Source organism: Ammospiza caudacuta, chromosome 2, assembly GCF_027887145.1.
Source record: "Ammospiza caudacuta isolate bAmmCau1 chromosome 2, bAmmCau1.pri, whole genome shotgun sequence".
NCBI lineage: Eukaryota > Metazoa > Chordata > Aves > Passeriformes > Passerellidae > Ammospiza > Ammospiza caudacuta.
The window spans coordinates 46,977,173-46,991,821 of NC_080594.1; the positions used below are offsets into that span (position 1 = coordinate 46,977,173).

At 36.2% G+C, this 14,649-nt stretch overlaps 1 protein-coding gene across 1 annotated transcript in view; it reads right to left on the reverse strand.

Annotated features, from left to right (window-relative positions):
- The window catches only part of CWF19L2 (CWF19 like cell cycle control factor 2), a 60,065-nt gene that overhangs the window by 33,040 nt on the left and 12,376 nt on the right, over positions 1-14,649 (reverse strand). Inside the window, exons 3-10 of the mRNA XM_058825277.1 lie at positions 14,362-14,481; positions 12,872-12,979; positions 11,404-11,523; positions 10,193-10,286; positions 8,882-8,997; positions 7,880-8,610; positions 3,994-4,087; positions 1,050-1,139 (exon numbers count right to left, since the gene is read on the reverse strand). Coding sequence (XP_058681260.1) covers positions 1,050-1,139; positions 3,994-4,087; positions 7,880-8,610; positions 8,882-8,997; positions 10,193-10,286; positions 11,404-11,523; positions 12,872-12,979; positions 14,362-14,481 — 1,473 coding nt within the window. The remainder of the gene's footprint in view (positions 1-1,049; positions 1,140-3,993; positions 4,088-7,879; positions 8,611-8,881; positions 8,998-10,192; positions 10,287-11,403; positions 11,524-12,871; positions 12,980-14,361; positions 14,482-14,649) is intronic.

Here is a 14,649-nt window from a genome sequence, read left to right on the forward strand (position 1 = left end):
GAGGCACAGGCCAAGGATACTCATAAATATTTACATCTGGTAAATATTTTTGCAATGACTGTTAGTTGTAAAAACACTCTAATTAAAAATTAAGATAAAAATCAGAATATGGTTGAAGACCAGACCTGACCAAAATTGTTATCAATAACTCAGTACCTAAGGAATAGGTGTCCAGCAGCATTTGTGAGGCTCACCCACAACATGATCTTTACTTCCCAATTTTAAAATCTGAATGGATTTTTTCCTGTGTAATTACCCAACTCCAGTCTGCTTTATTTAGGGGTTTTTTTACACATATGAAAAACATGCCAAAGAACTGCACTGCAATGAAGCAGAATCTACCTACACAGAGCTTTTGTAATTTTGAATTGTTGTGAATTCAGGTGTGAGACTTAAATACTATCATCACAAGGTAGTCAGGCAGAGACCACACACTGTAATTCAGTTTAATTTGTCTTCTAAAGACTGGACAAATACTAGTTGGTGTAAGAGGTCTCACATGAAGCCTTTTAGGAAAAAAAATTTTAGTGACTTTTAAAACTCAACTCACTAGCACCTGAGTTTTTACTGTGGAACTGGGGTAAAACTGAACAAGAACATGAGTTTTTGTCTGAAAATTTCCTCTCCAACATGAGGACAGATAACTCATAACTTAAGGTATTAGCCTTGTTTCCTTATATCAATGTTGGTACAGAAAAGCCTTCTTACATTTCTTAAATACCACCCCTCAGAAGGAATAACATTTGAAGTGCCAGCTTCTTCAGAGACAGCAGTCATGTAGCAGCCAGCACATATCAGTTTCATTTTTAATGGAAGATATATATCCTTGCTGAGGAAATATTATGAGTAAAAAAAAAAAATTGAATTTGCTAAAGCACCATGGACAAAGTTTTGTTTATCAACAAAAAGTACAATTCAATTTGGACAGTCACTCACCTCAGTCACACTTTCTAATGTTCCTGAGTACATCTGATGTTCTCTAATTCAGCTGCTACCTGTATCATACATATAACATTAGTGCAAAGAAAAGAAAATATTTTCCCACTTACCTCTCTGCCAGCCTTTGCTGGAATCTGTCCCTGAGTCTCTCTCAACTTGCGAGCACTGTCAAGTTTTGCTTGAAGTTCTGAAGCTAAATCCTTCAACAAAAGTGATAGCACTCCTTTAGTTTATCTAATTTTTTTTCATATTTTATATCAAAATGAACTATTCATTTCATGTTTTTGTGTTTTGATATAACATTTTAAACTCTAATACCACAAAATAGTAAAGAAAATGTCAATATAATTCACACAACTCTTTATAGGATACAACATGAAAAAATGATCAGAATAGAGGCATCTGAAGTATAGGAACAAGCATTGCCATAAAAAGACCAGAAAATGTATTCTTAAGCATTATTAAGTTCTACTAATAAATGCTTTGCATAACTAAGCATACGTATTACTTTATGTATAGGAAGCTGAATAAGGAAGCCTGAACACATCATATGCTTATTTTTTTTCTTGTACACACACACACATACACACCTTTACACACATACATCAGCTCTGTGGGTCTAGGGAAATAGCTCTCAGAAATTTTTGCTATGAAGTTTCACAGCTCTCTACACTCCATGTCCAACATCTGCACTTCAGACCTTATCTTGAGAATAAAATGTACAAGAGGTAGAAAATAAGAGCAGTTTACAGTCTTGTGCAAATTGGTTTTGATGCTCCTGTGCTCCCTTAACCATCTGACTCTTAACTAAATAGAAGTATTCCAGAATATCTTGAATTGGTCGGAATTGCCAGCCTATCAACCTGTAAAGAATAGAACTATACTCTAACCCCTCTGTCACTTACGCTGACTGGACTCCAACAATCATGCCCATACCTGCCACCCAAAATTAAGTCATTTGATCAACACCAGGCAGAAAACCAGTAACAAAAATAGATTCAGAATTCATTTGGCCCACATGGCCAACATCGAGCTCCAGCCACCAGAACATGCTGTTACATAACCATCTGTTCTGGTGTGTGGGGATGAACTTGCTTAAACAAGCTGCATTTTCAATCTGATTAGAGAAAGACCATGAAAAATATTTAAAATGCCACAAGGCTATTACATATGATATATATTATATTAGCTATTTTATTATTTAAATTGCTGTTGTTTGGTTTTAGGGTTTTTTTTAACTAGGTTGATTCAGAGTGCATATATAGAAAATTGTATCTATAAAAATAATAATAAATTGTAGTACTGGTTTCTGCTACATGATTTGGGTCAAAACAAAACAAAATGATCCAACATTAAATTAATTACACTGTCCCCACAGAATATGTGTATATTTTTCATCAAATCACTTGCATTCAGTTCCCATCAGGTTGAAAAGATGGATTTGTGCCAAAGTTTTGTTTAGGCAATGCTACTGAAGCTAAGCAGTATCAGAAAAAGAAGTTTACAAATTTTTGCTGCTTTCCATCAGTCTTTGGAAAACCTTCCCCTCCACAGTGCTTTAGCAATTAGTGTATAGATGGCTTATAGACAGCTTAGACACCAGTCCCTCACAAACCTATCATAATTACTTTCATAAACATATTTTTCCTCACTAGTGTATGTTTTTTAGTATTAACTAAGAAATCTAGAGATTAACATATGAACACATCTATTTAAATCATTCACACTGTACCTTAGTAGGAAATACATTGCTTTAAGTAACTTTTAATTCACCTTTTGATGATAATAACACTTAAAAGGGACACAATTTCTAGGTAAGGTACAGCTGTTCAAATGTTTAAAGCTACATACCCACATCTATGTCTAAAGCCTGTGAGAAAATAATTCGTAACATAAAATTGGTTGGAAAAGAAAATATTTGTAAAATGGACACTTTCTCCTAACAAAATCTGAATTATCTGATAGGGGCTTTAACAAGGATCAACACCATGTCCTAATCCAGCAATAATGACAAAACATACTAAAACTTTCCACAAATCAAAGAATCAATAGCTCTAAAGAAATATTAAATTACCACTTGGAGACTTAACATGTTTTATATATTACTATAAATAAATATTTATTTATTATTTCTTAAAGATGCAAATATTGGTGCAAATATTATGTCACAAGAGGCAAACTAAACAGGTGCAGTAAAAATTTATCTTAAAAAATAAATACAAAAGCCCACAGTGATAGCATTTGCTTCTAAAAAATATGAAAATAGTTCCTTAAGAGCAGCTATTCAGAGCCAAGCACTTGAAAAACACAGCTTAAAAACTAACAGACTCTGACCTTGTTATAACTGAAGCTTCCAGACAGTACTACTGAAGGGAATTAACTCATTATAGCCATGTTTAATGTAATACATAAAATACAAAAACCTCCAAATTTTGTGTTGCTGAAGAGTGAAAATCTTGTTCCTTCAGGTAGCTGGCTGAAATAAAATGTTTACACATAAATATGCAGCTGTTTCTCCCAGCTCCATAGACCAACCTCAATCAGAGCAGGACCACAAAGCATTCCACAGCTGTTCTCAGTGCAGAGCTGGCTGCCATGGCATATGCTATTCCTTTCAGTTTTACAATTTCCACATCACAATTAATAAGCTCGCTTATACAGCAGAGCTATGGACCACAAGCATCTACGTGAGACAAAGCTGATGAAAAAAGCAAAGCTCCAGACACTGTTTACCTTATAACAAAGACAGAGAGGGAGCTCTGTAGTTTTCACCTGCTCCTTTTTTTATGAAAAGAGAATAAATACTATAAAAAGGGCAGAGAACAACTGGTTTAGATATGCTGCTTATCCTAAAAAGCCTGGGGTCCTGAATCCTCTATACTGCATTTAAAGCAGAAATTACTGTAATAGCAGTACCTTCAAATCCTACCAAATTTTGCAAGTCTTTATTTGCTTGAATCAGTACCCTTTTAAAAAACACACCCAAACAATTAAATTGCTGTGAGCTTTGAAGAAAAGCTGCAGTAAATCATGACAGTTTTTCAGAGCCATTACCGTGTCTCCCATGAGTTCTGCTTTCACAATCCTCGCTCCCAGTCTGTTCATCTCCTCCTCACTGAGGACCTGAGGCGGCTCATCCTTTGATGATCTGGAAAACAGCAGCTGCACTAAAGCCACAGAAAAACAGGGCAGTATTCACCTGTGTAATTCAGTATGATAAGCTACTGTACTTGTACATATGTGTCTACTGGCAAAATAATTGAAAACGATGTATTATAAAAATGTATATACAGACTGAAGTTGCCAAGGACTCTGAAACCAAAGACCTTGAATCAAATTTTTATGAGGCTTGTTTCCTCTAACTTTTGAGAACAACTCAAATGAAAAGCACTATCTGTGAACATTCTCCCAGCATGAAAAAACAGTCAAGGGTCAGGAGCAGGTATAAGAAGGAAAAAAAACCAAGGGAGAGAGAGAGAAGAAAGTGTTATTTTCACCTATTCTAATTCTTCTTTCCAGCTTTGGCCATGCTTTTACTTCTCAGCTTCTGCAAAATCACCCATTTCTGAGTTATTATGCTTGTCAAACGGCCTTCCACCTCTTGAAGATTACTTATTTTCCCATATTTATCTGCTCACAGTACAATCTTTGCATCTGAATATTTTATAGCTGATACAGAAGAGTTGCCATAGAAAATTAACAGGTACCTTTTAAAAATAAGAAGTCCCTCTAGAGAAGCCACAGCTGGTAATAAAGAGTATTGTACCCTAATGTTGGTATTAAAAACTTAGCATACAACTTTTTATTTTTATACGACTTATTATTTTTATTATATTTATTAAGTACGGATTCCTAAAAATACTGCAAAGAAGCATCAAGGAAGCTTGGCTCTTGTTCTCTGACCCTAGGAAAGACTAAAACCAATTAACTCTAAAAGTAAAATACCTAACACAAAAGATACATAAGAGTACAGTTATGATAGCGGTTCCTGCTGTTAGAGACAGAATACTCTCAGAATACAAATTGATATGGCTAAACCCTGTAGAAATTGAAGAGGGAGAAATCTTTGAAGATGGTGTCCTCTTTAAGCATCAGATCTCTCCAGTCCTGACAAAATTACTAGAGTTGCTTTTCATTCTTCATTTTCAACATGCCCAATCCAAGCCCCCAAAATTCAGCAGAATTTACTTTAATTTCACCAGAAACAAAGCATGCAAAGATTAGGTTCCCACTGTTCCTTAGCTGTATCCTTCAAAGCAAGGCAGACTACTTCAGAAAACGAACAAAAGGTGTTTATTAATTCATATATCCTTTTTTTAATGGTGCTAGTGCTTGAATCACTGTCTGAACTTTCTGAGACTTGAGACATTGCTTTGATTTGCTTTTTATCTTGTCTCAAATTAAACTCTGAAGCAGTCACATTATTAAGTGTGACTTCCAGCAAACACTAGCTGATGGACTTTTCCTCTGGGGAGATCCCTTGGACATCCAATCAGCACTTTTAATTAACCTGTGTCATAACTGTCCAAAACACTTTGATTTATAGGCTGAAGAGACTTCCTCTGTGCCTTAGAAAAGATAAAATTTAAAAGCCATACTTTCAGCATGAAAGATGAGGAACTGAACCAGCAACACCTATTAATTCAAGCCTTCACCTCAAAGATTTACTTTTTGTGACTGACAACATTACCAAAAGAGTACATGTATTACAAGAATTGAAACTTTAAGAAGAAAAGGAAAGCAGCAGCTTATAAATTACTCTCAACAGGTATCTGCTGCACAAGTCCAAACCTGAAATGTTCCAAAAGCCAGAATTTTCTACGAAATACAATACCAAAAAAAATTACTTCTGACTGCTGAAAACAGGAGGACAGGTTATTTACTATTTCAAAACACACAGAGTCTCAAGAGTTAAGAAGTCATCTTAGAAGAACTTGGAAATAAGTTATGTCAATAAGCACAGGCTATATGGTTCTGCAGGCCTAAGTAATCCCCAGTTTACCAATGAGTCAGCTTAGTAATTGCATTGGCTAAGAAATATAATTAAAATATCAAAGATGGACAATTGGGTTTAACAGCACCAGAATGGAAAACACATGCAAAAGAAAATATCAGCTGAACAGTTTCTACATCTAGTTCTCTTCTGTGAGGAAAAGAACTATCTTTTTTATCATAATAATTGAATTCTTTGAACTTGAGCAAGTAAACTACTTCCGTACACAATCTCATTTCCCAAAATTTGCAGCTTTGTCCAGTTACAATTACCATTGCACTTAGTAAATGTTGCAGTTTAAAAAAAGGTACTGTTTTTGTACCTGCAGCTAAAAAAAGTGAATCACCATTCCTTCACAAAAAAAACAAAAAACAAAAAACAAAAAAAAAAGACTGGAAGGAGTAGCTGCTGCTTCTTTGAAGAAAACAATACTGAGGCAATGTTCTTCTAGGTCTGGCTCGATGGGATGGAATTTATTTTTTCCACAGTAATGTGGTGGTGAATTTTCCTCCACATTGTGCCTAGCCCTCTCCTTCTCAGGCCATTCTGCAATCCCAGGAATTTCCATTATGCTTTGGCATTTGGGGACCAATGAAGTATCCCTTGACTGCAGCAGGAACTCTTGCCAGGCTAAGGTAGGAGCACACTGTCTGCACCCAGAACTCCTGGTGCCTGCCACAGTGAGGAACAAAGGCAGAAACACTCAGTCAGCCGCTGGCAGCCTCTGATCATTACTCACCTGAACCACAGCCTCAGTGGAACTGTACCATTGCTACTGGAACTTTCAAAATTCCAGTGACTGTGCCAGACTGTGGCCAGGATGTAAATCTCCTGATGACTGCAGCCCAGCACACTGTGACTCCCCCAACAGCAGAGCTGTGTGAGGCCCCCTGAGCTCTCCTAGCCCACAGAGGGCTGTGCCAGCATTGCACTGAGTGGGACCCCTCTCAGAACTCACCAACTCCCCCGTTTGCAAAGATTAGAGCACTGTCAGAGAAAGCTGAAACCCTCCACTCCTTGAGGTTCAACTCCTGCTTGCTGATGAACTCCAATACACTTGAAGTATTTCACTGAACTCAAGAGGAACTCTTAATAGCCATTTTTTATATATTCACATATATATATATATATATTTATACATTTATACACTTCTATCCCTATATATCTCTTTTCATCCACGTGCATGCACGTGTGAATTACTGGAACAATCTGAAAGAAAAGATTCATAGTAACAACCACACTAGTCAGATCACTGGAAGAACCGGCAAGCTGCTAATACTGGAGAACAGGAGGCCACGAGCAGAGCAAGAGGTCAGTTCTCTACACCTTTTGATTCTGACCACCTCTCCTTACTACTCTCCATTGTCTTTCACAATAGCAAGTCATGGAAAACTAAATTCCTGCTGCCTGCCAAGTTTGTGTTTCCTTTCCCAGTCCTATTAATGCTTCCCCCTCACCACAGAAAACACACCTTCTATTAAACAGCTTCTACTATTTTTCATATGCTTCTACTTTAGCATATGAGATCATCTCATGAGTGGCTAACCTATCCCTGCTGTATTAATTATCTCAGTTTGTAGTCAGCATTTTCTACCATTTTAAGTTTGTATTTTATAAATTCAATGACCGTTAAGATACTTTGGAGGTTTTTCTGCCTAAGAGGCCAATTTTACCGCAGTGTGAACTAACATTAGAAAGAAGCAGAAAATAGCCTATCATTATCAATTCTCAAATGTGCTGAGGAGACAGATCAGGTAGGGGATGTTCACTACTTCTGCTGAACTTACTTCTTCTAGCTGGCCTTAGCTGGAGGCTAAGACCCTCCTTGAAACTAAAGAGATCTGATATAATCAGTGCTTATCATGTCAAAAAGGAGATAAAGCTTTCGTTATATTTTGCCATGAAAATACAGAAAATAAAAACCAAGTGAAGATGTTCATAAAATACCTAGAGGATGATGTTTTACTGTCAGATAAAATCTGTTTCTTCTCAGGGGTATCACTTGCGTGTTCCTGTCGCAACTTCTCTTTTTCATCACTTGGAGCTCTTTTCCAACTTTTGCCATCAATTTGTTCCCTAGTACCTGATGATTTTTGATCAGATTTTAATTTCTCATTGCTATCTTCTCTGTGTCTTTTGGTCCACAGTGCAGTATCCTCACCAGGTTTCTGGAAACGGCTGCTCAAAGAGCTATGAGCTGAGTCCTCCTTGGAAGAGAACTGCTTTAACTTAGAGTCTCTGGATGCACTGTAAGACGTTAAATCATCTTCAGAGGGTTTCAAAAATTTGTGTTTCAAGTTGCTTAGAGATGAACTTCTCTCCTGATTTCGTTTTTCACTGGAGTATTTTTCTGCTTTGGAGCTGTAGCCCCTTGGGACTGAGTCCATGCTACTGTGTCCACATTCCTGGTCTGCTCTTGACACATCTCTTCTGTAACCCCTGTCTTCCTGTGCCCACCCCTTGCCATACTCCTCCCTGGAATAGCTCCCAGACATGTGCCTGTCTCTATCATCTTCATCTCGTGTCACCTTTTCAATACGCTGCTCTTTCTTGTCTTGCTTCTCTTTCTCACTTTCTGAATAGTCAGTCTTCTTCCATCTTCCACTTCTATGATAATTTTCCTTTTTGGATGCAGCTTTTTCAGCTTCTTCTAATCGTGACTGAAATACCTCCACTGACTAAAAGAAAAAACAAAAAAGTCTTACCACTTTTAAGGCAATGGGATATTGTGTAAGTATTTCAAATTTGCTATAAGATCCCATATATTAAAAACATTTAATAAGAAAAATATATAAAAGGTTTTATCACCTGAGAGAACCTTCAGGGGCTGTTTTTTCTTGCTTCTTTTCACATGTTTTACTCTATACATTAAGTACTTGCGCCTTCATATGAAAGTAATCCTTTCCAAGCATCTATTAATATGAAGAAAATTTAACTGAAGATCCTTACCCCATATCTCTCAGCTACAATTTCATCCAAATTTCGCTTCTCTCTCTCAGCCTGCTCCTTCATCCTTTGGTATGATTTTCGCAGCCAACTTAATCCAGCATCTTCTACCACTGTAACTAAAGTAGAAAACAACAAGAGGTTGTAGTTTAATATCTCAAGTAATTATTCCTATTTGACCTTATTCTGTATGTGACATTAAAGCTTCACCTAAACTTATTGTAAAAATTGAAGGAGTGCAAAAGAAAAACAGAATTCATATACAAATACCTATTTTCATAAGTTAATGCTGGTTATACCTCAACAATACCACTCATTTAGTTTAAGTTTCTCTAGTTTATCACAAGCAGTTTCCAATACAGGAGTGACATATGAGAAGCTGTAGAGTTTCTTTATGACATTAAAGAACCTTCCTGTCACTCTCACATCCTGTGTCCACTCTTGGGCATACCCCTTACACGCAAACAAGTGAATTCCCTTTCTCAGAAACTGAATGAGTAACCCACTGCTTCCCATGTGAGAAGCTAGTAGTGGTCTTGACATTCTAAACACACACTCACTGATGCCTGCCAACTCTTACAGATCTCTGATATCTGTGACTCCTAAAAGTGGGCATGAAGCTAATGGTTCTGGGACAGAAACCTGGAAGTTTCTGTCCCAGAAACCATTACCTTCATGCTAATGGTTCACAGGGAAAGGCTCTCAAAAAGCAGACACCACTCTTCTCTGTTGACAGAATACAAGGATCATTCTCACCACATAATAAATGTTTCATGACATTATGAAAAAGGTTTTTGTTACTGTTTGCTGAAAATGAGCAGGATAGCCCTGGGGTAAGGAAAAAAGTGAAAAGACTACAGAAATACTATTTTTCACCAACTGCATCTGTAATGTACTTCATTTTGATGTGACTCAGACTTCTGTGGGTGAATTCTTTAAAACTGTAATTTGTGCAATGGAATGAAAGGAACCAAATGAGTTGACAACAATTTATCTTGTCTTGGTTAAATCATACTTTTCTTTAATTAGTTCAAAATGGTGAATTTGGTAAGGATATTGAAGGTCAAACCACTCAAGATAAAAACCCAGTGAACAGAAATTCTGCAAAACACATATTCTATGATACTAACCCAATATTCACTATGGAATTTTCATCCAAATTTTACTTTATTACCTATATTATTAATAATATATATATTATTAATAATCCTGTTACAACAGAAGTAACAACATTAGGAGCAATTTGTTAGCAACACAGAGCCCAGAAATTGGAGAAAGAAATTCAAGATTATTACTAAAAGAGTTGCTCTTAACCTTTCTTAACTGAAGCCTCTTCATCCTTCTCTGGTGGCAAACCTGTACCACCATCTTTCCAATAGGGATTGAGCTCTCTCTCAGACAACACGGCCTAAAACAGAAATAATTTAAATGTTTGCATAGCATATGGTTTGTATTTTATAGAAGATCTATACATTTTGAGAGACTTGTATGTGAAGTCACACAATTCACCACCATCACCACTTTCATGGTCTAAGCATCTGTTGTACACACTGTTTGGTGTACCAAAGAAAAAGCAGACACTCAGGCACAGAAAACAGAGGAGTATAAACCTACATGGACAGCAAGTAGTTGGGTGCGAGAGTCTATAAAAATCATTCTGTTCTAAGACTAAGAATACATCTCAATTGTTGTTAACCATATAATACAGGCTGACATTCCAGTGATTTAAGATGTCCACACTAAAGGGTCCTCCTGAAATAGTGTTCAGGAAAAAAATTGTAGAGAAAAATATTTAAATATTTATCCCTTGTCCAAAGACAATAACCAAGGCACTGCCTACTACACAAAAACAGTGATCCAGGTCAGTCTGGTTCCCAAGCACAACACAGCTAACAGGGAAACCTAATGGCAAGAAAGAGCCTGCTGTGAGACATGAGGACAAAGAAATATTAGCTAGTGATGCATCACTATGTTTTCAGATCAGACTACATAGCATTTAACAAGGTAAATGAACAAATGAAGGAGCCATCAACTGTATGTAAAAAGAGGTAATTCAATGACAGCAGCCCTTTCTCCAGCCAGACCCTGAATCACCCATGTGTTCACCAACAACTGAGACATGAAAGGCACAACAACTGCTCCGAGTTCTTTCTTTAGGAGAAAACAAGCCTCTGTACCCTACACTTAAATACAGTAACTTAAATAAGCTTTTACAACACTAAACAATGGTGCCCCTTTCACACACCAAGGAGAAGGCCAGACCAACAGTCTGTCATTGTTACTAACAGAACTTAGTACTAACAAATGTAGCTTTATCCTTACCTAGAAGTTAAAAGGCTTTTCTCCACAAGCCTGATGTATTAAGCTTTCCATCCAAACAGACCAATTTAATTAAGATCATTATCACATAAGGCATTAGTTTTAATAACAATAAAGACTTACATATTTGAACCAATTCATTACTCTATTCATCACACAAAATTTAGTAAAAGGCAGAAAAAGATTAAGATATTAATTCCTCCTACCTGCTCAAGCTCTTGAGCTTTCTGCCGTTCCAATACTTTTTCTTTGTGTCTTTCACCTTTGACAGCTGCTACTGACGTTGTTTTCAATGACATGAAGTTTAAATTCATCCATTCTTCTCTCTTTAAAATAAACACAAAGAATCAGTGTTCATAATTCCAACAAAAACATGGTTTATGTGCCAAACCAAAGCAGTGCAGCTACTGACAAATGTTGTTGACAATAAACAGTATAGGTCCTACAAACACATATTAAATACTTCAATGAAAAGCAAATATGATTTTAAGAACTCTAATCTTCAAATTTTTTAATATTTAAACAAGTTTCATGTCTCCCTGTAACATGAAATACATATTTACAATGGCATTTAAGACATTAGTAAACATTAATATTTTTAGTCTGCTAATCATTAGAATAAACAAATACCGTACATCTCATTTAGCTAGCTCTAATCTCATGATCTCTTACATCTCTTCTAGTGTATACAAAATCTGCAATCATTATCTGAGCATAGTTCACACCTCAGATATCCAGGCACTAACTGCACCCTCAAACTTAACAGCTATACATCTAAATTCTGTGAACTGTACCCATGATAACAGCTAGAAAACTGCATTTACAGAACCTAAGCCTGATCAAAGAGATTTTAAAAATGAGGACTAGACTAAAGAAAAGCATCATATTAAAAGCCTAGATACATCCACTACCTTTATACAGGTTAAAACCTGAAGCCTCAAAAGCAAGCAGTGACATACACATGGTAAGCAATTACTCTATAAAGGCAAGTATTTCAGGCATTTCTGTAATTCTGGTGTAGCAACCAAAATGACCAGATTACATCTATTTTGAAACATGGCCTTGCAGAAGAATCTTCCTATCTTCAACAGAGTTCAAGACTCAGCTGTCAGTCCAAACAGATGCCATATGTCACTTTGTCTCTTATTTAAAAATTATGTTAGACAACATGCCAGAGAATTTCAGAGGTGAAACTCAACATTATATTTCTCAGATCTCTTTCAAGAAAGAGAAGGAACTGAAAAAATATCTATCTCCAAGTGATTCCATAATATCTATGTCCACATCAGCAAGCAATGTGCATCAACAAATGTGAATGTCCATGCCAATTTATTCAATTGTAGAACAGCCACTAAAATTGTGAAGTAAAAAGTAACATGTCTAGTTAAGACCTTTAAGATGATGTCTTCAAGAAAATCAAAGTAACTTGTAAGAGCTTCAAAAAATCCTCATAGGAGTTGGTACTGGGCAACATTAAGAGTAGTGCCTTATTAAACACTCAGAACTATTAGGTAGAGAAATCTTCTAATCAATGAAAAGTAGCATCACCCAGCTAAACAAAGACATTGGTCTGTAAAACAGGTTTTGCTCAACACTCTGCAAAAGAGCTCCCAAGAAATCGAAGCATGTCTCACAAGCTGAATTTATATCTGGAGTAGATGTGAGCCTGCCCACCTGCAGGGAAGGTTCTTTTGCAGTATCTTGCTGCTTGTTGACCTTCCAAGCCTCTTCTGTGTCATCTGACTGTGACACATTTGACTCAACCCATTCAACTGAAGAATCCTAAGAAGAGAGTTTAATGTAAAGAATAAAAATAATAGCTTAACACACTACTTGATAATATGCAATACTTAGCAATTATATCAATAATCAAAATTAATGCTGATTAGCATTACTAACATGATATTGTTTAATATTTAAAAATACTGAGAATAAAACCAGAATATTAATATTCCCATAGGAGATTGCTCCATCATGATCAAAATATTTCACTTCATAAGCATGCAACACAACCTCATACTGGCAGCTTATTTGCATAACTCTACTAAAAGTAAAACAGTCAGAATAAAAACAAAACCAAAACCAATAGGGTTTAGGACATAACAAAAAAAAAATTTTTAAAAAATCTACATGCATTACATTTAAAAAGTTAGATCAGTTACACAGCACAATCTAAATCATGGTACATGCTATTGCCTGCTATTTTGTATCCCACTTCCTACACTTGCATTTGCAAACAGCGTGCAGAGATTTTTCACTTGAATCCAATAGGGCTGCAGTGAACAGAGTTTCTCTGCTATTCACATGAACCTGTCTTAGGAGTAAAAGACTTTGGATGGAAGTTACAGCTGGGACTGTGTTGCATCCTAGGAGTCCCTGCTGTGATCTGAAGGGTTTTGGTGACACCCATGGAGAATGTGGGACATTTGTGCCTTTGGTTACTTCCCACACTGATACTATTGTTTATCTCTGAAAAATAAGTCCCATTATAATGGACGTTCCTTCACTCCATAAAAGCGACTCTGAAAATTACAACAGTGCCACCTGACTTGTACCAAAAATGCTGGGAAGATGTTTTCCACAATGTGGCCAGAAGGCAGCACCCAGATTTCAAATGCAGTCTCTGAACTGTTTTCCAGAGTGCCCTTCAATGTGAAGGCATGTCCTTACATGGAAGAAAGAGATTCAAATGTACAAGTCCTTCAGCCCCATGTACAACTCCCATGTTGTTGGGAGTGTCCATGGTTGAACATCTGTGGAAAAAGGCAGAGGTAATTCATGCTTAAAATCAAAGTCAATTATTTCCAATTTTAGACACATCTTTCTATCATATACCAGACACTACAGGGTATCTATGAAATTTTTTCCTCTCCATATCAGAATGAGGATTTTGATTTTTATTTTCTCTCTGCTGAAAAGCTACAAATCCCTTAGATCCTAATGAGTGAATTTAATACCATAAAATTCACAAGCACTCACATAACAGCCTATTTTAAGTTGATTAAATACTCAGTACATGAAAATAGAAAAATTTTGTTGCAATTTTTCCCAACAGAAAATGATAAGAATGAGCCTTAATTTTACCAACCATGCATGCACACAGGGACTAAAAAGATTCAAGTTTTAAGACTGTAATTTGAGCTATTTTAGAATTTTTTACTTACGGAAGAACTATCAAGTAAGTCATCCTTCTTTTCAGATTTCTGTTTCTTACTTTTCTTCTTTTCCTTCTTAGCTTTTTTGGAATGTTTATCCTTTTTCTTTTTTTTCTGCACAGAATGTTCCTACAAGTAAATGTTTGTAAATGAGATCCAGTAAACCAAATCATCCATATGCAATAAAAATAATCAAAACCTACTTACCAAACCTCACTGAAAAAAGATGAAATACACATAAATACCTTTCATTTTTACTACCCTCTCTCTCTTCTATGGGGGAAGGGCTGGAGTGGT